At 33.6% G+C, this 25596-nt stretch overlaps 1 protein-coding gene and 1 long non-coding RNA gene across 3 annotated transcripts in view; both read left to right on the forward strand.

The window, feature by feature from the left end:
* The window catches only part of LOC148629718 (uncharacterized), a 39276-nt gene that overhangs the window by 4185 nt on the left and 9495 nt on the right, over nucleotides 1-25596 (forward strand). For both annotated transcript variants that reach the window (XM_088556104.1, XM_088556114.1), the window contains exons 2-9: nucleotides 7-232; nucleotides 997-1140; nucleotides 1388-1503; nucleotides 2512-2652; nucleotides 15524-15656; nucleotides 16337-16517; nucleotides 18063-18142; nucleotides 19015-19112. In XM_088556104.1, coding sequence (XP_088412230.1) covers nucleotides 7-232; nucleotides 997-1140; nucleotides 1388-1503; nucleotides 2512-2652; nucleotides 15524-15656; nucleotides 16337-16517; nucleotides 18063-18142; nucleotides 19015-19112 — 1119 coding nt within the window. The remainder of the gene's footprint in view (nucleotides 1-6; nucleotides 233-996; nucleotides 1141-1387; nucleotides 1504-2511; nucleotides 2653-15523; nucleotides 15657-16336; nucleotides 16518-18062; nucleotides 18143-19014; nucleotides 19113-25596) is intronic.
* LOC148629719 (uncharacterized) lies at nucleotides 6257-7834 on the forward strand. The gene is made up of 2 exons (XR_015917229.1): nucleotides 6257-7088; nucleotides 7441-7834. It is a non-coding gene; the product is annotated as an uncharacterized LOC148629719 (long non-coding RNA).

The raw sequence follows: 25596 nt of genomic DNA on the forward strand, positions 1-25596 counted from the left end.
TTTCAGACGGAACATATTCTTGACAATATTGGCATGTATTATGATACAGATAATGATGTTACAACTTTAATGTACTACAATGGGGGAACTGAAAAGCAGATGCAACATTGGTTAGATAAACGGAAATTAGATATAGCATGGCAACAACAAGCTAAAGGGGGATTAGGGGAAAAGCTAGCTAATGCATTCAAAGACAGTTTTAGGAGAGGCTCAAAATATACGGTTGTAATCGGTGAGTTTTTTAAATTGTTTTAAGTTCGTCAAGCTACACTTTAATAGAATTATTAGTTCGATAAGTACTGTCATGCTTCCATATAAATACTGGTAATACAAAAAAGGAGATGTTGCATGGTTGCTAATGAGACAGTCATCCACCATCAAAACCTATACCATAAAGCTGTAAAAGGCCCTAACCAAAACCTATACCATAAAGCTGTAAAAGGCCCTAACCAAAACCTATACCATAAAGCTGTAAACGGCCCTAACATAAATGAAGTGAATCTATTCACAAAGATTAAAATCGACCTAATCTATAGAAAAAAACGTAAAACGAATAGCAGTGAACATAAAAAACGACTACCATCGGACTACAGGTTCCGGGCTTTGGACAGGCACATAAAGTATGTGGCGTGGTTAAACATGTTTGTGAGCGTTCAGCCCTCCCCTAACCTTGGACAGTAAAAGACAGCAGTAGAACGAATTCTTAAGTTCATTTTATGGCAAATGTCTCTTTTATAAGTGCAGTAAGGGTGGGTTAAACAATAAACAAGGAGAGCATATTTTATTGGTGTACATGACGTACGCATCAGGACAGTTAAATATTTAAAAAAATCTAGGTTTAAGCGAATTTTTAGGTACAAATGATGAAGGCAAGTACAGAATGCATCAAATAACATATAAAATGAAACAAATTACTTTGGTTTCAAGGGAATAGTAGGGCAGCGACTACCTGTCGTGTAGACGACATCAGATTTCTAGAATCTTCTTTAACCCTAGGTAGCGATATTCCAGGGATATCATCGTCTATAATATCCGAAGCCTACAGAAAACTTCAGAGTGGTACAAATATGGTACTAGGGAGAGCTGTTGATGGTGGTTATTACCTTATTGGCTTAGCCGAGAGGGCAAATATTGAGTTCGGTGAGTATTGTGTTGAATAAATGTAGTCAACCAGTGAAGTATATGTGACTGAACTTTTTTACTTGTCCAATAATTCAAGCATGGAAATCTAAGCACGTGTTAAATCACGTTTATTCCTATTCAAATCTCATTATAAGGACTTAAAGTTATGAATTGTCTTTTTTCTGAAAATGTTAAAAACTGACATTTTTTGACAATATTTTTTAAAGGTGCATATACTTGGAATCCGGTCTTTTTTCTGTTTCAGACAAACTCTTTTCTGATATTAACTGGGGAACTGACACAGTGTTTGCTGAACAATCCGACAAAGCTAAATCTCTAGGAATCTCCCTAGACATACTAAGTAGTGTCCTCCGAGATGTGGTAAGACTTAAGTTCATATATTGTACATTCTCAGTTATTTATGTTCACCATGTCTTTATACTGGAATGGCTTTGACTTACTTAAATAAACTACATGTATGAACTTACATGTATCTTCGACTTAACTTCCTGATACGTCAGGACGGAGGGACATGACCATAATGATTGATATGTTTTCAACTATACATAACACTTATCAGTAACCTTTGCTCATTTTTATCATCCCTGCTTTTTATTTGGAGATAACGGTGTCTATTCGACCGCTCGTCCGGCTGCCACATTCTCTGCAACTGCTAAATACAGCATCTGTATATTGACAGAAGGTTTACATAGATATGCCATATCGTAGGATTAAACTATAGACTGATACGACTTTAACTTGTCCTATTTGACGACTTTATTTTTATTAGGTTGTTGATGCTGTATGGGGAGTAGGGTATTATTAAGTTATATAAGATTTGTTCAGTTTTTTACTAGTCTAATCCTGAGTTTCTTCCAATTGGCTTTTTATGTATATAACACGAAATATTGTTCAAGCTTCTCTTCATTGACCGTTTCTTTTTATGTTATCTAAGTTAATGATATCTATTGCAAGATTATACCTGCAGTGATGTAGTCCACACGCACCCAATTGCAATTAGTTAAAATTTAATCCTCGTTAATTTTGTATAAGATCTAACATCCCTTCCGATTTCATTTAAAGAAAAATGAAAATGCTGGTTTCAGCAGTATAAAGGGGCATACGTCTCGGGCTTGATGGAAATAAAGCGATTTTCTTCAAAATTAGATGGTAACAGCTAAATGTGATATGGATCTTGTGTGGTGGTAGGCGTTAAAAGACCTTAAATAAGTAAGATCAAAACCCAAAGATTCATTTCCTTTCTATATTTAGTACAATATATTCTGTTTATATGTGTCCTTTATATTGTAAAACGATAGGTATCAATTGCAATACGTTTTAGTTATGAAACGAAAACAAAAATTTAATTAGTCTGAAACCATTTATTAGGATATTATCGAAGACATTCCTGTTATTGAGGAGGAATTGAAAATAACAAAGCAGCAACTAACCAACCAAAAACTCAGCATAGTTATTCCTGTTTACAATGAAGCCAAACATATTATCTCAACTTTAGAAAATATAATCACGGTAATTATAACATAACTATACTACTGTACCCGGTATACTGAGGGCAAATATTACTTTAACATACTCATCACAATAATAAAGTATTACATAAATTTTAGCATCATACTCACGGATACCATTATTTCCACAAACTCTCAATCATCAGAACAGTACATCAACATGTTCATGGTAATTATAACACCAATTGATTCGCAATAATTATAACTTAGGTAATACATTTTATTATATAGATCACAGAATTAAAAATTCATGTAGAAAGTATCGATATATTATGACGAAAATCTCTATAATAAACAGGATAATCAGTTGGTTATCGTGAATAACCAAAATATGATCATCACTCGTGCCAAGAACGCGTGAGGATTTAACTCGTACGCGGAATAAGTTCCGCACATTCGCAAAATCTAGGCGTTCTTCGGCACTCCTAATATAATTTTGGTTATTCACTCTTTCTAATTAAGCACAGTCTTTATAAAAAAGCAGACAGGAGGTGATTCATGCATGTCAAAAACCCAACGAATTCAGTTTTTTGTCGTTTGAGATAAAATTTACAAGTGAAAATTTATATAGATTTTATATGAAATTAGCACTTTGCAAGAGTTATCGTTCTTGATTTTGTTTCAATTTGGTTTATATTAGTAGGAGGTTAAAGTGTAATTTCTCAAAAGTATAGATCTAAATACAGAAAGGACTATTGCCACATAAAAATACAGCATATGTAGACCAAAAAAGCATCGTTGGTTCCGTGGGTTTTTCCACACCATGAATCACTTTACCATAGCCAGTGCCTGAATTTTATATTGACTGGTACTTAATTATCATGTTATTATTGCGTCAAGGTACTGACGGTTTCACGGTTACTTATTACACTATGTACTCACGGTATTATAAAATGGATGTACTCACGGTCTGTATATTACATTATCACATATTTAATCTTGATAGATGACAGTTACATGCACTCAATAAGAAAAATAAAACTTTGACCAGAAATAAAAAAAAGTAAATCATCTTTGCAATTGTCACTTAGAATAGAAACACTTTTGTCAGAAGTGATCAGTTTCAGAATATTGCATTGTCTGAATATTAGTCTATGATTTTGTATTCTAACACTTCTCGTGGGAACCTCTTCAGTCGCACTTATCTCCAGTGGATACAATTTCCGCTAATCCGTGTTTAGTACACACGATCGCTGATCTTGTCAAACCATCTCTGCCGTGCACAAGGTCGACTTTCCATAATGTACGCGGTGATTATTCATATTTCTGTGTATATATAACGTCTTCAACTTTTATCACTTGTGTATTGTTGCCATGTGTTCTATGAAAGTCACGTAATGATGTCATGTATTCCTTCTTTAACCTCGTTTGGAAATGTTCCTGGAGCTTACGTTGGTACAGATTGTAAGCGGTTTTCGCATGTCTGATATTTTCGTGATAAACGGGTATGGTAAAGTGTTTTATTTGCGTCCATAGAGTAAATCAGACGGAGATAACGGATCAACGTCTGCCGAAATGCATGTTTACGGAATTTCATGTAAGGTGTACTCGATATCTGTAATATTTGTGTGTATAGTGTCTATATCAACATGCACTTGTTCTAGAGTCTTTTTCAATGCATCTTTTGTGAGTTCGACTGATCGTTCCCACCATCCTCCATACCACGGTGCTCGAGTGAGTATAAATTTCCAAATCATTCCATAGTCTCTAAGTTTGTCATGAACAGTGTTAGTTTTGAATAATTCGGAAATCTTTGATGCTGCACTTTCCAAGGTTGCCGGATATCATTATTCGAGGTTGTGATGGACGACTTGAAAATCTGCGGAATGCTAATATATATTTGTATAGCTCTTGTCGCTGCTGCACATATAAATTAACACAAGTATACTCTAGTGCCCATACTACTCATTGTCTTTGCATGCAACCCCCACTGAACTCGACTCCTGTTACGATAAAAAGTGGGTGACCTGTGAGTCGTTCTCTCGGGAGGGGTGGTGGGTCCGCGACATATTTTTGCATGAGACACACGAAGGTAGTAGCATCTTTACTCTATGTCGGATTTTCGGAATTCAAAATGTTTGTCGAATTAACACAATAGTTCCATTTAGTCCAATATGATTCTGTCGCTTGTGTGCGTCCATAATCACTAGTTTGTAAGTGGATGATGTGGCGGTAACAGGTACGGGTATTTTTTGGTTTCACATATAGCGGAAATATCCATCCTTCCTCCTGAACGCAATAACCCTTGGTCGTCTAAGTAGAGTCGTAATTGACGCACAATTGGTATTCTGTTCTGTTTCCTTGAGGTGTTGTCCAAGATTTCTTCTATGTATATGTTATGTTTTACTGATAGAATTAAGATGCGTGATGCGGTTTGAATTGCATATACATGTGACGGTCCTACTTCTTGTTCACATTTGTTCTTTCTGCAGCTTCCGACGAAACGTAAAACGTAAGATACAACACGAAGTAACTTTTGATAGCTGCTAAATCGTTTAATATCGACCAAAGTTTCTGTTTCGTTTCACATGTTTCCAATTTCGTAAGATTCCGTTTTATCATTTTGCTCGGTGTCTGTTAGCGTAGTCATAATAACAGACTTCCGTTCCCATTCGGGCTATTGTTCCACCTAGCATTCCTTTCTGTAACCATTTTACAGTCCGTTGCAAAGTGTCTATCTTTGCAAAATATACAGATCTTGACAGACGAGTTTTCATTCATTAATCTTGAGTTTGTTTAGTTCTTGGGTTTCTTTGCTACTCCAGAATGAAAAGTAATCCGGAGAACCAAGACTCTAGCGGAAATCAAAAGAATTTAATCCAGGGACAAAGACCAGACATTGAGAACAGACAATCACAACAAATAACATAAAATAGCTTAATTGATACATACAAAGCAACAAAAGTAAATGAGCAACTCTGACTCCACAAAAACATGGAGCATAGACCAGGTGCATCGGTAGGGTAAGCGTACTCTGCTTTTCTTTGACTCAAGACTCTGGAAAGAGTAATCAAGGGAACCAAGGTTAAAGCGATAATCGAAAGAATGTAATTCAGGGACAAAGACCAGACATGGAAAACAGACATACACAACAAAGAACATAAAGTAACTAAAATCATGCATACAAAATAACAAAAGCCAATGAGCAACTCGGACTCCACTAAAACTGGGTGCATGGAGACCTGCCGAGTTGCTCATAAAAGTCAAGTCCGGGGTAGACGAAAGTGGAAAGGAAAACTATGATTGTTTTGAAAAAAATAATTCATCATAACCTTGAAGGGGATGAAATGAATGTAATAAATAGATTGACATTATCTAGTACAAATTAATATTTAGCAGTTGAATTGTTGACAAAGCGCCTCGCGCAGTGACTCAAAGTAGTAAATGCGTACTTAATTACCAGCTCCTAGTGACAACCTTGAGGGTATGCGTAGCTTTTATGACCGAGGCATATGTCCGAGGATAAAAGTCTTTTGGACAAAACCAAGAGATGTATGGGTCACTTATTATCCCTGTAATGCTAGGAAAAAGATCCCGTATCAGTTTAAAGCAACATAACAAGAGAGAACAAGAGCGATGATTGGACAATTGATAAATAGGTCAGTAGAAAGTTTTTATAGACATCCAGGTTTGTCAAACGTATTACTGAATTGAAATACAAAATTATCACAGTCACCTCAATCACTTTTTGCATATGAAAAAAAAAACAACGCAAACATTTATAATTATGATAACAGCTGGGAAAAAGCTTAACATTAGCATTATAACATTTAGTAGACAAAAATTATTCCTATTATTATTGGTTAAATGAAAATAAAACTTTACTTTTCCTACATTAAAATGTTTATGATTTAAAAAAATACAACATGAAACTGATAAACTTATATTTCCCTTTTATCTATAATGATAAAAATATTATCAATTAAAATAATAATGTACTTTTTACTTTACTCTAAAGTAATTGTTTTAATCCAGATACACAAATTAAAGTACGAGTACATCAAGTAATAAAAATATTAAGCTGCTACGAGTACAATGTTTTTACAACCATTTATGGCTTCCCCCTTAAATGAAATGTATTGACACCTTTAATTATATCCTATAGACAAGGTAGACTCTTTTACAGCAATGTCAGATCTTTGTAGTATACATTTTTTAATTGGTATCCCTTTTAACAAAAGTTTCTCAGACCTTTTATTATATCTTCCTGTAAACAATTGGGATGGAAAAGGGTTGGGGTATATTTTAAAATGTCAAATCGTACAATATATATACTACAAGATTGGACACAGATGGTATCTTAGTTTTCAACTGAGTTTTTTATAAAAATATGCGAAACGCTTGAAGTTCATTTACAAATTATGGATTTAAAGAAGTACAACAGCTTCTACAACTTCCTGACCAGTGATCAAGAAATCATGACCAGCACATGTCAATGTGAGTTATTTACTATTTTGTTATATATTATTTTTATTATTTATGATGGGCTTTTTTTTTTAACTTTCTTGATACCTTATATAATTTGAGTATATTTAATCATAATTAAATCTGATAAAATAAATAAAAAACATCACAACCAAATGTACTCATAATTTCATATTGCCAATTTCCAAATATATAGGTATGTCATCTTTTAACCTCCGCAATTTAAAATATTTTTCTCTTATATGTTTTTATCAATGATAAATAATCTATTTATTTGAGACCAATTTGTTAAGTTATCCTCTTAAGTGTTTTTACAATTTATCACTAAAATTAAATTGGTTAATATTGTCTCTTGTTTTTGCAGAATGCTGTTGCTCTTCACAAAAAAAAAAAAAAAAACAACCTCCAACCATCATGAGACAGTGCCATGTTACGCAGTACAGGAAATACATTAAACACAGACTTTTCAAGTTTAAATGCCGAAGTTTAAAGACAATGTATACCTTTTTCTTTATTCATTATTATTAAGTTAAATGTACGATTCTGAAGTATGTTCATCCAACATAATCTACTAGACTGCAATTATTTAGTACTATCAACCTTCATGTAATTATCAGTTTTAGTATTCGGGTAATGAGTGTGAATCTATATTGTATTTAGTGCATGAGTGTAATTGAGGGAAACCTAATTTAAGATTACTTTGTTAACTTACATTATGTTATAAAAATGTGATAAATAAATAAAGTTATAGCTAAGTATGCAATTCTTGATTTTTTGTTTTTGACTGTCACATAAACAGACACACAAACATATTCAAACATGAATTCTTAACTGCAGAAAAAGGATATAACTCATACTTTTTAAACTACTGACAATTATAACTTGCCTTATAATGTAATACTTCACATTCCTTAAATTTGTGCTATTTAACCCCTATGCAATGATACACTAACCCCAGCAGCGATATTTTAAACCCCGGCTGCAATATTTTAACCCCTCTGGTGCGATACTTAAATCCATTTTTTAATATTTTAACCCTCTGCTACGATATTTTAACCCCCTGCTGCGATATTTTAACCCCTGCTGCAATATTTGAACCCCCCACTGCAATGACACTTTAACCCGGTTCTGTGATATTTGAAACCCGAAGCGATAAATTAACCCCCTGCTGCATTATATTAACCCTCCACTTTTCTGTTATTTTCCCCCAAGCTGCGATATATTAACCCCCTCTCATGATACTTTAACCCCCTGTTATACTATCCCCCCCCCCCTGCTGCGATATTTTACCCCACCAGATATTTTACCCCCATCCCGTTATGTTATTTCCCTCCTGCTGCAATAAATTTAAATGATATTTTAACCGGGGTCAATATATCGCAGTGGTCAAAATATCGTATGACACCGGGTGTAAAAGTAAGTTGTCAGTTCAGTGCAATGACTGCTGATAACTGTTATTTAGTTCCGATTATTGAATAGTATAACGAGAATGGATATGGTGAAAACGTCAAAAAGACAACGATCCCATCGGGATGAAAATGTCAGCTCAAGGCCACATGCGCATAATTGTGCCGTTGTGGATGTGGCAGATGATGATGCGAAAACTTGCATTAGTGATCAGTACAAGTAATGAAACCAGAACAAATCACCAACAATAACATAAATATTAATTTATACATTAGGAAATCTAGGATCCACGTTTTGTTTTAATTCTTCCAGATGCTATTATTTGAAATAAGACAATTAATATTCATTGTTATAATAAGTAACCATAAGGTACATTTTTTTGATAAGATTAGAAACTTCTTGTCATATCTAATTCAGCAAAGCAAATGCAAATCAAGTGCAATATGTAACAATCTTCAAAAAACCATAAAGATTAAACATATTAACTGCATTTCTGTATAAATGTTTTTTCTGCAAGAGAAAGTTTCCTCCAGTAATGCCATGGTAATTGACCCAATGCCTGGTCATAGATTTCCATAGATTTTCATAGTATTCGAGAAACGTGATCATATGAGTCATGTTTGGTAGGTAGCCTATAAATATTTACTATTGTACAACATTCATGTTAAAATGTTGATAAATTTCCGACTCCAAACAGTTTTTGAATTATCACCTCTACATTACTGAAACCTTTCATATTTTAAACGTCATTCTTAAATCCACATCAGCTTGACGATTTAAGTGCATTTGTAAAAAAGTCATGTTTGTTAATATAACTTGTATATCTTAATATCAATTCAACATAAATAGTGAAATTTGAAGCAGTTGATGTTTGGTAAAAATACTAACTTCAGATTACTGATTAAGCTGTGAACGATACATTTGTAATTAAGGAGGTAGATCTAGGCTAAGGGACATAACTCTTGAAATCAGTGATATGTTTGTATCATATTCAATTTAACCAGGGCCTATCAAGCTTTCATTTGAAACAGAATGAAATCAATCCAAGTTACTTTGTTGCTTACATGAGATAGATGTAAAATAATGAATATAAACTTTCCAATGATTTCTAAGAGTTGTGTCCCTTACCCTAGGTCTACCTCCTTAAATGTTTATTTTAAAAGACAACACGTCAATATCCAACAACTTAGAAATGAAGCAGATGTCATCACAGTTTGTTCTAACAGAAACACCTACATTGTATATGTGAACGCCCTATAAGTATTCTTTAAATAAATAAAAATAAAGAGTATTGGTGTAATTGGTAACGAAATGGCGAATAATGCATTTTGGAATTACAATGGGAAATTTATTTATGGCTATGAAAATAGAATGGCAGTAGGGTTTGGTGGGGTCTTGAATGGAAATTGATGTATGGGATATGGAGTGCAGAATAATATTTTGGGGAAAGGAAATGAGAATTTTGTACCGCGGAATTGAATTGGAACTTTTGTAGGGAAGATTTGAATAGGAACCCATGTTTGGTGGCAGGAGTGGGAAGGGTGATATAGAGAATGGTACTTAGTGTAATAGAATAGAGACTAAAATGTACTGGGAAATTATATGGACTGATTTTTAGCAGTTTCAAATTTTTGTCTTCTTTTTTTCGAAAGAACAACTTGCAACAGATTTTTGTCTTGCCTGCAAGGAAAGTTGTATTGCTTTTCCGGTGCCCACCATCAGATTTTATGTTAACTTTTCTGATTAGGGCAGCTTAGTTTTAACCATTCTGCTTGGTCAGTCATAGTTGGCATGCTGTTCAATACCCATTCCATGCATATACCTAGCAGTCATGGTCTATTGACTTTGATTTTTTAAGGCTTTAATGTAAAGTTTTCTGATAATCTTAGTTTGTATAGGGTTGACCGAATGTGCGGTCACCGTTCGGGAATGGATACGAACAAATTGCCGACAGTTTATTATTTTAATGAAAAGGGTCCTTCAATCCTCTCTACAAAAGTAGTTTGTATTCTTGAAAAACAAATATACCATCCAGTGGGCAGTCCTGTCCTGATTAAAAGCTATCGTAGGGAAAGAGAGGAATATTTGATACACAAACTACTTCAATACTTTATGGGTGAAATGACAACATTTATAGTATAGGAAACTTTCAAGCCAATATAGCATTAACGTGAATGTGATGAATGTATTTGACAACAATCCAAGACAGATGAAGAGTCCTGGCCATCGCCACTAACGATGTCAGAGTAGGTAAAGTTTGTGAGGTCTTTGATTTTGCAACGTATGTAAATGTTAAATAGGTTAATGAGTGACAATGCTACACTGGTTTTCTAAGACTCTGATGTAACAGGAAAATTGTCTTCTATACATGACAAATATGTTGTCTTACCAGCAGACAAAGCCTGAAACAACATTGTTTTTGTCTTCAAAAGACACAACATCTAATTTTTATTATCAGAGGTAGGTTTAGAAAATAATAACAGTATTAATATATATAGTGCTCCTACCCATCCGAAGAAGAGATAATACTAAACCATAAATCTGTACTATTTTTTTCGTTTGGTCTCCCTACCAAAGACGATGATTGTGATCTACCGTCTATGCACTGGATTCCTGAACTTCTCAAGAATCCTTACGAACAACACTACGTAGCTGGATTTGTAAAATTATCCACCAAAACGCTTTTAAAATAAACTACTCACAGCTGTAAAAGATAATTGTTAGTCCTTCCTCGGAATTCGTTACTCCCTTAGTGCTATTAATTCAATGTGGATCCTGAAAAATTGGAAAGATCTCAATTCAAGATTATTATCAGAATACAATAGCATTAAACCTATAATTTTTCAGCCCTTTATACAGCTATTCTCCATACTCACTCCATACCATATATCCCGACTCAAAAGCATAAATATATCGTTGTTACTCCAAAAAAAGACGTTACATCTAGATACAGATGTGTTGCGCATATACTTGGTAGAGATTCTTTAAACTTTGTAAAAACGATTCTAAATCATCTTCAAAATATACCAAAGAAGATGATTTCAAAATGCTGTAATAATTTTTGACCGAGAACATATTTGTCCAGTGTGAGGAACGCGTTTTTCAACAAACGGTCGGTATTCCAATGGGAAAAATTGTGCTTCTCTACTCGCTGTCCTATTCCTTAACTTTTATGAGGCTGATTTTATAGCTGATCTAATCCAAAGGAAGGAACATCGTTTAGCCAAATCCTTTGATCTCAATTTCTGCAATATTAATGACGTATTATTGTTAAACTATCCTAGTTTCGGGAATTATATACATCGCATCTATCCCAAAGAACTTGAAATAAAGGATACCCGAGGCACTGTGAAGTCAGCCTCGTGTCTTGACTTACACTTAGAGATCGATGGTGAAGAAAAACTATTGACCAACCTATACGACAAACGTGATGACTTCATCCGTTATGCCAGAGCTTGCCATAACTACGCAGACTTTTTGTACCGCGCTAGATTTCTTACAATTAAGCTTCTGGAACAGGGTTATCTTGCTACAAGTTTGAATTCTTCACTGCAGAAGTTTTCTGGTCGTTTACATGAACTTGTGGAACCGATTTGTTCAACGTGTCATAGTCTTCCTTTTCTATTTTGTCTACCCCGGACTTGACTTTTTCTGAGCAGCTCGGTGTATGTTATTAGAAAAACCAAGTACGCTTACCCTACGGGTGCACGTGGTCTATGCTCCGAGTGAAGTCCGAGTTGCTCATTTACTTCTGTTTCTTTATACGTGTTGTTTTGGTTATTATATGTTCTTTGTTGTGTGTCTGTTTTCCATGTCTGGTTTTTGTCCCTAGATTACATTTTTTTTCATTTCCGCATGGAATCTTGGTTCCCTTGATTATTCTTTAACATGAATTACTCATGCAAGATCAAGGGGACATACGACTACATCTATTTTCGTTAACTATTTTATAAATTTATTTATTGGAATACAAAGGGCTTTTGATTTCTCAAAACTGCTCCTCTATTTTGATGGCCCCGTGCAAGTCCGGGTGTCAAAAGAATAGGCCTGCAGCAGCGCTAAGCTTGTCGTAAAAGGCGACTAAATAGTGCTCAGAACCTTAGCCGGGGGCTAGGGCGCTCTGCCCACAGAGCAACTGGGTTGTGTGCCCTAGGTGGTGGAATGGGCTACACCTGGTGTGTTACATGCTGGGGTTGTCAGGCTATAATACGGAAAACCTGACTGAAAATCATAGTGGTGCACCGTGTTGGGAAAGATGCCACGTTCCTCGCACGTTAAAGAACCCTACTGTGGTATTCTACCGGAGTAGGAACCATAGGGCTCCGCCACAGGAGGCTAAATTGCCCGACCCTAACCATCTCTCCCTATTTCCAGTGGCAATCAAAATTTGTCGACCCTACTGTCCTTGTGTCCCATCCCTTTTTCATTTCATCATCATTTCATGTTCATTTTCATGTTCATCGTCTGAATATAGCTGAAATATTGCCGCTCGGACGTTAAACCCCAACAAACAAACAAACAATCTATTTTGATGCTTCTGTGTTTTGTTGACGGTATTTACTACTTTTATTAAAGCTTCAGCCATCTAACAACCGTAACATTATGTTTAAATAAACATACAGCTGTAATATAATTGAATTATGTTTGTTGAAAAATAAAATTATATAAACGTTAAGTGTAAGTCAAGTGAATCGAAGAAACACCTGTAATTATAATGAGATGATTAGTCTCACAAGGTCTTTTAATTTCGGATACAAAAACAACGATTTTTGTCATTAAAATATAAGAGGATGTTATCAAAATACAGGAATGTTTTGTCAATAACATACTTTTTCAGTGTGGTGGACGCGTTTTTCAGCAGACGGTCTGCATTCTAATGGAAATAAATTGTGTTACGCTACTCTGTGGCATATTCCGTCACTCTTGTAAGGCTGAGTTTGTAGCCGATTTGGTCCAAAAGAAGGAACATCGTTTTGCCAGATCCGTTGATCCCAGTTTACGCACACTATAAAATGACATATTGTCTTTTAACAATTCTAGTTTCGTGGATTTTTTTTATATCGCATCTTCCCTTAACGAACTTGAAATGAAAGACACTACAGACACTGTGAAGTGTCTTGAATTACACTTTCGATGGGAAAGTTCATGACCGAACTATACTAAAACCTTGAAGTCCTCTCAGTCCATATTGTTAACTTTCCTTTCTTCTGTGGCATCCTTTTAGCAACTGTGTATGGAGCTTTTATAACACATACGTTATGCTAGAGATTGTTGAAGCTACGCCGACTTTTTGTATTGTGCTAAACTTCATACAATTAGGCTTCTGGAAAACGGTAATACTGCTCAAAGATTAAAATTTAGGATCGTCATCTTGAACTCGTGGATAGCTGTGGTGTATTTACATCATGGAAACCTTCATGGTTTTCCTTTTCTCTTTTGTCTACCCCGGAGGGGACACTTTTTGAACAACTTTGCGGATATTTCTTTAAAAGCAGAGGGCACATTCCCTACTGGTGTACCTGGACCATGCAACTAGTTTTTCCATAAGTCCGGGTTGCTCATTTTCTTTTGTTTCTTTGTACGGTTAAAATATTATTCGTGTGTCTGTTTTCCCAGTCTAGTCTTTATTCTTGGAAAGTATTCTTTTGATTGTTGCTCGAATCTTGGTTCCCTTGATCAGTCTTAAAGTATAACTCAAGGTATGCATTAGGCATTTATTTGTTTAAAGTTGTGTGTAAAGGTGTGGACACAAATGACATGTAAAAGTTCCAAAATCTTTCGAGTTTAAAGCAACTAAATTTTTATCTTGAAATGAACTTCATTTTTCTTGTAAAAAAACTTTTATGTATCTTTCTTTAATCACTTGATAAATGAGTTGCATAATGTTTTGTCGTTTCTAGAGCCGATACGTTCTACGTGTCATAGTTTTCCTTTCCTCTTCCGTCTACCCCGGACTTTTTATTAGTGACTCGGCGGATGTTTCAAGAAAAGCTGAGGACGCTTAATCTTCCGGTGCACCTGGTCCATGCGCCCAGTGTTTAATTGAATTCAAGTTTCTTATTTTCTTTGTTACTTTGTTGTTTTGGTTGTTTTATGTTCTTTGTTATGTATGTCTGGTCTTAGTCTTTGGATTACATTCTTTTGACTTCCGGAAGAATCTTGGGTCCCTTGATTACTTTTTCGATATCTGGATCAATTCTTTTCTTTGTGTTTGACCTTGTAATTTTGTTTTCAATGCAAATCATCAATAGCTCGGTATACCCCCGCGAACAAGGTTCAGTATAACATTAAATATTGAAGCTTTACGCTAGTTAGCATGAGAAATATGTGGGTGGCTGGAGTAGCCCTTGTGAATTTTACTCACAGTTTAGTTTTTATTATTATTGGATTTCGGGGCAAAGTTCAAAGGTAGTTTCGTATATAGCATGGCGATATCTGTGGTTTTACATGACTTCTCCAGTTTGCAATTGGAACACTGACTCCATTAATGCATCATTAACTTATGTGAACTGTTTTTAACCGTATGTTTATTGATAGTTATTTCTTTGTTGTGTAGGCATAATGTCAAACGATTGATACGAATTACTCATTAATTAGAAGTTCCATTAGAATGTTTCCAAGTTTATATGACAAGCACTTAAAACACAAATAGCTTGACAATTATGTTAAACAACGAACATTCACATCTTTATGATTTTAAGAATTATGGCTAACTATTCTTATTACTGATCAAACACTGACAGTGTTCAATAGAAGCAATGGTCATAATGTCTCCATCATCGGCAATAAATGACATAATAAGCATTTTGTACGAAAAAAATAAACAAGAAGGCAGTACATATGTTTTGTTGGTAATCAACAATCCAACCTTTCCGTCATATCTTTGTATTGATTTTATTTCCTGTCTTTTGTTTACTATAATTCTACTTTGACATGATTAAATCAAAACTTCATAGATATTACTTGAAGACATGTTTCTTCAGGAAATAGGATATTAAAATGTATTTTTTATCTTCCTTAATTATTCTTTCATTGATTAGAGTTGCAAAAATCGTGATGTTCTGAAAGAGATCATAGTCAGCGATGGTGGAAGTACGGATGACACAGCCTCCATCATCAAACAGTTTGGTAAAGAATGTGACGTTCCTATAAAAGTTATAAACAGTCATCCAGGTAGAATATCATTAAAAGTTTAGAGCTTATTCTTGTCTCTTTACAAATAAATCGTTCTAAACAACCGTCATTTCGTAGAGTTTTATAGGCTCAGTAAGTTAACTAAAACTATAATGCACGGCAATGTTTCTCTTACACATGTTTTTTTCTATAAATTTTGTGTATAAATGTGAATGTTTATGTGAAATCACTGATATATAGTAGGATGTTTATAACTTGAAATCTCATGGACAAAAACAAAAAAAAATTAAAAATAATAGGTATGCAAAGCTAATAAATTCAACAGAATGAAAAGACGGATTACTTGAAGTGATGAACATCACAAACATTAAACTGTTATATGTGTAATATGAGTCATATATTTTTGTTTTGTTTTGTTTTTATTTTATATTATTGATATTCAATATTAATATACAAGCAAGACATTTTGTAGTAGTGATCATAAACATTAATTTGTACAGTTTTTCTTTTCGCTTTCCATTATGGCATTTGAGATTTGAACCTACCACTTTGTATATGGAGCTGTCGAAATATGTAATTAGTATTTAATTCCTTTTGCAATGGCATTTGAAGCTTGATAAGTTTGCAACGATTTACCACCCATCTGGCATGACTTTACACCGTCGTTTGAATTGCCGGGAACTTTAACTTACAGGCTGATTAAATGTTATCTATCTTAGGTAGAGGTTTCCAACAGAAATTAGGAGCAGAATATGCCTCTGGTGACATACTGTTATTTGTGCATGCTGGTACTAAGTTACCTAATCATTATGATGATGCTATACTGAAATGTCTCCATACACCAGGGAATATTGCTGGGTTCTTCAGGTTCAGTCTTGACTCATTAGAATGCCCGGAAAGGTACTTTTCTAGAGTTTTTATGTTATTCGCAACAAAGAAGCATTTAAAAGTGAAATTAGTTTGTAACTACAAATAAAATACAGTTTTTAGCGAAATTTCACAATTAATTTCAGGACGGTGTAGGGCAATTTATCGAGAAGAAATCACAATACACTATTACATGCAATGAATGCACAGCTGTTATTCCTGGTAACAACGAGGGCAGGCATTTAAAAAGGATGAAAATAATCCATACGTATATCCTAATTTTATTCATTTTGAATATCTTTTAAGAGAGGTAAATTTCTAATTAGTAAAGAGTTTATTGTATAAAATCTATTTGATGACATCAATACGTCCAATTATCATTGACCAAATTGAGGACGAAAAGGAGTAGAAAGAGTAATCAAGGGAACCAAGATTCCAGCAGAAATCAAAAGAATGTAATCAAGGGGCAAAGACTAGACATGGAAAACAGACAAACCACAACAAAGAACATAAAGTTAATGAAATAAAATATACAAAATAACAAAAGTAAATTAGCAACTCGGACTCCACAAAAAACTGGGAGCATTGACCAGGTGCACCGGTAGGGTAAGCGACCTCTGATTTTCTATAATCACTCCCCGAGTTGCTCATAAAAGTCAAGTCCGGGGTGGACGGAAGATGAAAGGAATACTATGACACATTGAACATATCAGTTTTCTTTGTACAATAGAAAAAATGATTTCGTCAGTATCAAGCAATAGAAAATATAAATATGTCAAATATGACAATGCATTTTCATTCCTATTTAGTCTGTAGGTTTGACTTCCTAACTTAATTAATGTTATTTTAGCCAGATGTCTTTCTATGGGTTCTATTAGGAAACTTAGACATGCGCACAAGATGTCATAATGCATATGTCTCTTTTTATTTTTATTTTTTGTTGAGGTATAACCCGATGTCAAAGAACAAGACATTATATGTCAGATGTATATCAGTCTATATCGGCCAATCAGGCCTTGGTAATGACCGTTTAGTTTATTAAGTGACAAATTTAATCTTTTATCAACATATTCTTGACCCCATAGCTTTGCCAGGTACCTATATAATTATTTAGTGTGTTGGTCGGACTTTCTAGTAAAGTGTTTAAATCGATAATCGAAAACACAAAGGAACAGCAGAATTAACCTCATAGGAACGGATTTGTCATGGAGTTTAACTTTTATCAACACCGGAGTAAAGGTAGGTAGATAGTCTTCAGTGAAACGTGCCTGTGGTGTCCTCTATCTCAGGATCTTTGGTATAGCTAATATAGAGGCAGTCACCTTATCAGATATATTTAGTGATCAATCATCCTCTGTATAGTTCGAGCTGAAATTCTGGCCTGCACCAACTTGTGTCCGTTGGAGTGAGTTTTTAAGAAAACTTATCGTTGTTGAATTTGAATGATTATTTATTTACTTTTAAGTCAGATTTTTTAATTACATTAAAAATAGAACACACACCTTTATGAGAGTATTCACTTGTTGTATAGAAGATTATTCTGCGATTCATTTACAATAAACAGGAAATTTATTTCAGATCAAAAGAAGTAAGTTTTTTGTTTCGCTTGAAAATGAGTTGGATACGATGGTCAGTGCTAAAAAGAAATTTGAAGTTTGGTATGTAGCCTCAAGATAAATAGAAAATGAAAAAAACTCAAATTTCCAAATATATTAAATCAACAACAATTGTCTAGGAAGTAAAAATATTCATTATATATTGACTTGTATATCGCATCTGTACATTGGGAATCTCGTTGTCTGTTCGTCTTTGTCTGTTCCGCAATCTGTTTGTCTTTACATTTATATTGTAATCGCAACACCTTAACCGTTCAATTAGATGGAAATGTATATAAAGGTTCATATGTAGATGTTCACGAAAAAGAAAAGTTGAAAACTGTGAAAGCGTACAAAGGGAGATGTTCAAGCTGAAATGTTCGTCACTTTGTAAGAGCAACTCCTGAACCGTCTATGCATTTAAAAGAAACTATTCGAAGGTATACGTGCTTTAAGAAAAATAATTGTTGTGTGATAGTAACTGTGGGCTGCTTTGAAAAAAACAACCTTTCATATATGTTTCATATGCTGAAAGCAGAAATGGTCAGTCGGTTCTTATTTTTACATGGGCATTTTTAATTTACAATGTTAACAGGTAGGACATATACCACCGGAATCCATTTTCTCTGTTTACTAATTGCAGATACTTTTGGAAAAGTTTTTGTAATTTTTTTATTCGAAAGACAGTAAGTTAAAAAAAGTATGTTCACGGGCGAACTTGTTGGTGAAAGGACCAGGTGGGTCAAATACCGTAGATCCTACATCACTAAGTGAAATATTACACATAATGTGTCAAAAATCAGTTTAGTAGTCGGAAACTTTCAGATTAATTAAATTAGCAACTTCGATTAATTATATCTCTTGCTGCGTTTTTATGATATTTTTTTTATTAAAAAATAACGTAATGGTAATATTTTTTTTGTAATTTCTTTTAGAGTTGCCTTATGGAGACCAAGCATTGTTCATGGAAGTCGGTACATACAAGAAAGTTGGTGGATTTCAAGAAGTATATCTAATGGAAGATTTCATGCTGGTAGGAGTTTAGTTTCATCTTAAAAAATATTGTTTAATTTAGTCTGAATGATTTTATATAAATATTAATGATTTTTGAAGCGTTTTCGCCGATTGTAGCATTGAGAAAACAGATCTAATTTGTACAGTTGTGTGTAATGAGGGGTTTCTCAAATTTGATTATTTTTACAAGACATGTGTACTTATATACTGTGAAAGAAATTAAATGCAAACAATTAAGGCGGGAAAATGAAGATATTAAACGAATCGCACACTGGCATTAGAGACCCATAACATGAAATTCTAAAGATAGAGTTACACACCTTTGATCGATATTTTTTGTTAAAACAAATCGTTATGTTTGTTACAATTATTGCTGGATTTTAAGATTTAACAATTTACTATTTTTATACTATTTTTAACAATTAAGATTGGACATTCTAGTATAATACCGGTTATTTTTTTACACATTCGAAAAGATGATAAATGACTTCTTATCGGGAACTTCTTGATGGAATATTGACTTTAGTGAAATGTGGTACTAATTAATCTACTGGTACACATTTTGCAGTACATTAAACTGTTATTGGATTGGTGTTTGGAGCATTTGGGACCATTACAACAAGAGAACGAGTTCAACTAATAATTTTGAAAATGTCATCATGTCTTAATTTTCATAATGATACATTTAGGTTACTCAGTTCTTTTCTAGTAAGTGTATGGTGTTCCAACTGTGCTCACTTATTGAGAACTCTCCTTCAGCTTAATCTTGATCGTCCTCTTTTTTTGTTTTTGAGCCTTCAGGGTCAGAATATCTTGTGTCTCTGGTTCATCAAAGGAACTTCCCTATTGAACACTCCACAAAATAAAGTCCATATGTAATTCCTTTTATATAAATTAGTATGTTTTCGAAATCAGTAAAAATGTGTCAGGATATTAATCAGTTTAATAATATTCTTTAATTGCTGCCAATTTGGATCTAGTCCTCAAATCAACTGTAGGTGTTTTGGCCTTAAAAGAATTTTAGTAAAACTTTGCATTTAGATATTTAACTTTTGCAGAATGTGTTTAGACATATTAATTTGAAAAGCATGTTCATTTAAACACATACATTAGGTCAAAGTCTTCAATGTTGTATTTATATTTTTTTATTAATAAACAAGAAGTGAAAATTTGTGAAACAAAACAAAATAAATATATGTGTGTGGAGTTGGATACTGTTTTATAATTGATTCATATATAAAATTTCTGAAATCAATATTAAAGATTAACATCCAGATTAAATATTTAAGAAATAAAACGATTCTTATTTAATGGGAAATGCAAATTAATGATAATAATGATATCAATTTTATCATTTAATCTTTAAAATTGACCGCGTATTCTCGTGAAAACCTCCAGCGCTAACAACGATTTAATCTTTTACCTTGAAGTGTCTTTTCTAAAGCTTGACAAGTGATGTTATTTTTACTTTACGTAGTGTATGCCCTAACCATATATATTTCCTTTTCTTTATGTTTTGTATAATTGTTACGTGATTTGCTCTTTCCCAAAGGTGTTCATGGTAATTTTATTTGGTCAATATATCTGAAGGATGTTTCTCAAACATCTATGAAGGTTTGGTGTTTCTTCATGTTGGCAAGTATTAATCTCCATGTTTCTACTTCATAAAGCAATACCGATTTTACATTGTCACTTAATATCCTAAGTTTTGTCATAGGTTTAATCTGCCTGGTCAAGAAATATCTTGTACCTACATACTAACGCTCAAGACGCTAAAAGCAGAACCATTGAAATTGTATGATTATTCTCTCATTTTAGTAAATATTTTTGGTACATTGTTCAGTACACTTTTCTCTCCTTTTACTCAAATATGATCAATGTAACAGGGTGCAAAAAATCTAAAGTACTTCCTCTGAAGTCGTAATAAATAGTAAGACCTCTTCTATAACTTTTTAAAACATTTTTATATAAATTTAAGGGGAAATCGAGTAAATGTTTTTGTTTAAAACATGATTATTATGATTTTTTGGTTTTGATGAAAACTAACTGAAAGCTTTATTTCGTCCATATATGAAAGTTTTTTTTAAACTTTAAACTTAAAAGGGCAAAAGGACTAATGACTCAGCGTTGATCTTGTTGTATACGTTATTTACCTAGATTGACATTTAGATTCTTCAAGTGTGTTATCACATCTGAAACATTGACGCCATTATCCGCGGAGAAGAATAAGGGAGATGGAAATCATTTGAAAGGTCTTAAGTATCACTTGTGGTCAACATTGTGACGAGTGTCAAACAATAGATTTCCTTATTCCTGCATCGAGGTTTGCTTTATTTTCTTCGAAACATTGACGCCATTATCCGCGGAGGAGAATAAGGGAGATGGAAATCATTAAGGTCTTAAGTATCACTTGTGGTCAACATTTTGTCGAGTGCGTAGGGACAAATAAATGACCTTGCATGACCTTTTTATTTGCGCATAGTTAAAATTAAATATTATTACGTGACCTAATACTGTTATTATTCATACTTTTGTGTCTTGCGTCATTAGAAGATTGCAAATGACTTTATTATGTATTCTTCTTCTACGACATCATTTCAACCATTTACGAAACTGTTTATGGACTATGAATATTGAAGGGATGGTTTTATGACGATTAACACGGCATTACAGGCATTATCTGGTATTCTAAAATGCTGCATATACAGCTGCATATGTAACAGGGTCGGTTGATAAAGGTAACCGTCAAGGTTCTTATTTTTATTCAGCATATATATAACATAGTTCTGAAACAATAAATATGAAGAGATTGAATTTAAAGACAATCATTAAGGTGATTCACATAGTATTCGATCACTTGAACACAATCACAATAAGTAATATAATAAAGAACCCAATACACACCACAATGGAATGTTCTTAAGTTCAAAAGGTCACATGTACTTTTAACTTAACAAAGAGTTATCCAAAATATGCAAAACTACTTGTAATCTAACATTCACTATAGTTCAATATTTGATTGATGTGTGTATATATATAGTATTGGTAAAAATGATAAAAGAAACATTTTCCTTTAAAATAATACAATAATCAATATAGTGCAATAAAGACAAATGACGTCAGAATTGGAATACACATTCAAGGGAAGTTATCTTAGATATTTCCCGAACAGTTAAAGAAAATAAATACAAATAGCTAACGCTTACCATTTGTTGAATGAGCTATCTTATGCTCGAGTGAACCAGACACTCAGTTCAGTTCAAACATCTCCTCAAATCTGAAACCAATACACAATAAATCAATACTTGTTCCCGTGAAATCAATAATCAACTATAAAAGTATTATAATCAATGTCTGTGTCGATTCGACGATATGTTTATGATTCACATCGATTACTCAGGGAAATACACTATGTAAAATGAAATAGATTTATTGTACTTTATTTGCACAGCAAATATGCACATTTTATACTTCACAATTACAGGATCAAAAGGATCAGAAAATACCTGAATGCGTTTATAAATGTAGCGATAATATGTAAAAAATGAAATTATCTTACATGTATTAATCATACGCCGCTCTTGTTAACATTCAAGGATCGTGCATATAGAATTCTGCGTAGAAAGAAAGAAAATGTCCCTTATTCAGTTAATCATACAATTAGAGTGTTAAAAGAAGTGAAAATAAATTACAGAGTCATTATGTCTGTAATGGGTATTAACTGTTCATCAATTCATGAAAATATAAACTGGCAAGAATTGTAGAATACAACTTGTATCAATTACATCGACCCCGAGCATTACTCCCAACTCAAAACCAAACAAATGACGCCAAATCATGACGAAATTTCAAATAACCAATCAAAACTAAAGATCAATAATTACGTGTACTTTTCAATATAGTCTATTTCAAATAAGTCTTTACTAATGCTTTATTTTCTTAATATATCAAACACATCAATATAAGAATTTTACAATACAAAGTAAATACACATATAACATAATATATGGGTAAAATTCGACATTACTACACATATAAACATACAAATCAAAGTTTACATGTGTTCGTGTTGTTATCAATTCATTTAAGGATGATACGAATATCCCCATTATGTCTTGCTTAGTGTATTTATGTTTTTATAATAATTTGATAACTGACAATATTACAAAAGTAATGCTGGAAGTTGTATGATGTTTAGTGTTTAATTTCATTTTAGAAGTTGAATGTATTAAGCAAAAGTATGTATTCGTCACAAGGATGTATTCTTTAAATTGAAACATTTATGTTAACAGAATTTTTAACAGCAATCAAACAATTGTTGCATTATATACTAATTGTTAGTACCAAATTTAAGAGTAAATTTCTCAGGCGCTGGCATGTAAAAAAATTGTAGCTTATTCGAAAAGAAGTACAAAAATTTGTGCATGGCTCAAAGGACCAAGTGAGCTATTGCCATCACTTGGCGCCCGTCGTCGTAACGAAATTACAAATGAAGTTAAGATCCATACTAGGTATTACAGGTGAACTTCATGTCAGACTGAAATAAGGCTGCAAGTGCTTTTAAGGTCAAAGGATAATTTCGTATTGATGACCGTTATGACTTCTTGTGATTGTTGTGATGACCATCGAGACTGTTGATTTGGGTTGAAACTTGATTTACTCCCCTGTTATTATTCACGCCTCCTCACATGCCTGTAATTTAAAGGAAAGTTCATAAATCTTGTAACATTTTTACTATTGCAATTTGAGTGTTAAAATTTGTATTTTGTGTTCTGAATAATGGATGTTTGCTAATTAAAAAAATCTGTTTCGGACGCAGTATATTACATAACCGGATTATTTGTACAAATGAAACACCCAAACGTTGGAACAAAAATAAATATTTAAATACAACTTCAATCATCGTGGAAAAAAATCTGATAGTACTTTTAAATGGACATTGCCTTATATTTTACCTTGCATTTAGTTTCTGATTCTATTAACAAAGAACGTCGTTGTCCACATTGAATTAACATTGATGTGTTTTAAATACTTGATTTGTGTGTATACAAATGTCCCTGTTTCTTTTTAATATTAAAAAGTGTGAAAAACGATGACATACTTCCTTATTCATAGCACTGAACTATACTACTTCACGAAATAATGTCATTTCGAAGGCCAATACACATAAACTTTATACCTAAGTGCACGAGGAGTAATCAAGGGAACCATGGTTATAGCGGTAATAAAAAGAATGTAATCCAGGGACAAAGACCAGACATAGAAAACAGACATTCACAACAAAGAACATAAAGCAACTAAAATCACACATACAAAGTAACAAAAGTAAATGAGCAAATCGGACTCCACTAAAAACTGGGAACATGGACCAGGTGCACCGGTTGGGTAAGCGTCCTCTGCTTTTCTAGAAACACCCACCGAGTTTCTCATAAAAAGTCAATTCCGGGGTAGACAAACGAGGAAAGGAAAACTATGACCCGTTGAATAAATCAGTTTTCATGGTGCTGATGGATACACCATAACGATCCACGAGTTCATGATGACGACCATAAAACTTCTGTAGTGATGACTTCAATCTTGTAGCAACATAACCCTGTTCCAGAAGCCTATTTGTTAGAGTTTTAGCGCGATACAAAAAGTCTGCGTAGTTTCGGCAAGCTCTGGAATAACGTATGAGTTGTGATATGAACACTCCATACGCAGGAGCCGAAGGGATGTTGCCACAGATGAAAGGAAAGTTAACAATTCTGAATGGAAAGTCATCACGTTTGTCGTAAAATTTGGTCAATAGTTCTCCTTTACCATCGATTTCTAAGTGTAGGTCAAGATATGAGGCTGACTTCACAATGTCTGTAGTATCCTTTATCTCAAGTTCTTTTGGGTAGATGCGATGTATCAAATCCCCGAAATTAGGATTGTTTAAAGATAATACGTCATCTATATAGCGGAAACTTAGATTGAAGGATCTAGCCAAACGATATTCTTTCTTTCTGATCAGATCAGCTATAAAGTCAGCCTCATAAGATTGAAGGAATAGGTCAGCAAGTAAAGGAGCACAATTTGTTCCTATTGGAATGCTGACCGTTTGTTGAAAAACACGTCCACCACACTGGACACATATGTTGTCGATTAAAAATTCCAGCATTTTGTAAACATCTTCCTCTGTATATTTGGAAGATGATTTGAAATTATTTCTTACAAAGTATGAGGAATCTCTACCAAGAACTATATATTTGTATCTAGGTGTACCATCTTTTTTGGAAAAACAACGATGTATAATGTTTTTAAGTCGGGATTTTAACTGAGTATGGGGAATAGAAGTATACAGTGTTGAAAAATCATAGGTTTTAATGCTACTATATTCAGATAATAGTCTTGAACTGATTATCTCCAAAAGATCTTTCGAATTTTTCAGGATCCACATTGAATTAATACCACTACGGGAGTAACAAGTGTTGTGGTAGGACTGTAGACCCTCTTTGACAGTTGTGAGTATAGAAGTT

Source organism: Perna viridis, chromosome 1, assembly GCF_037379345.1.
Source record: "Perna viridis isolate PV_CMFRI_1.1 ecotype Kerala chromosome 1, ASM3737934v1, whole genome shotgun sequence".
Lineage (NCBI taxonomy): Eukaryota > Metazoa > Mollusca > Bivalvia > Mytilida > Mytilidae > Perna > Perna viridis.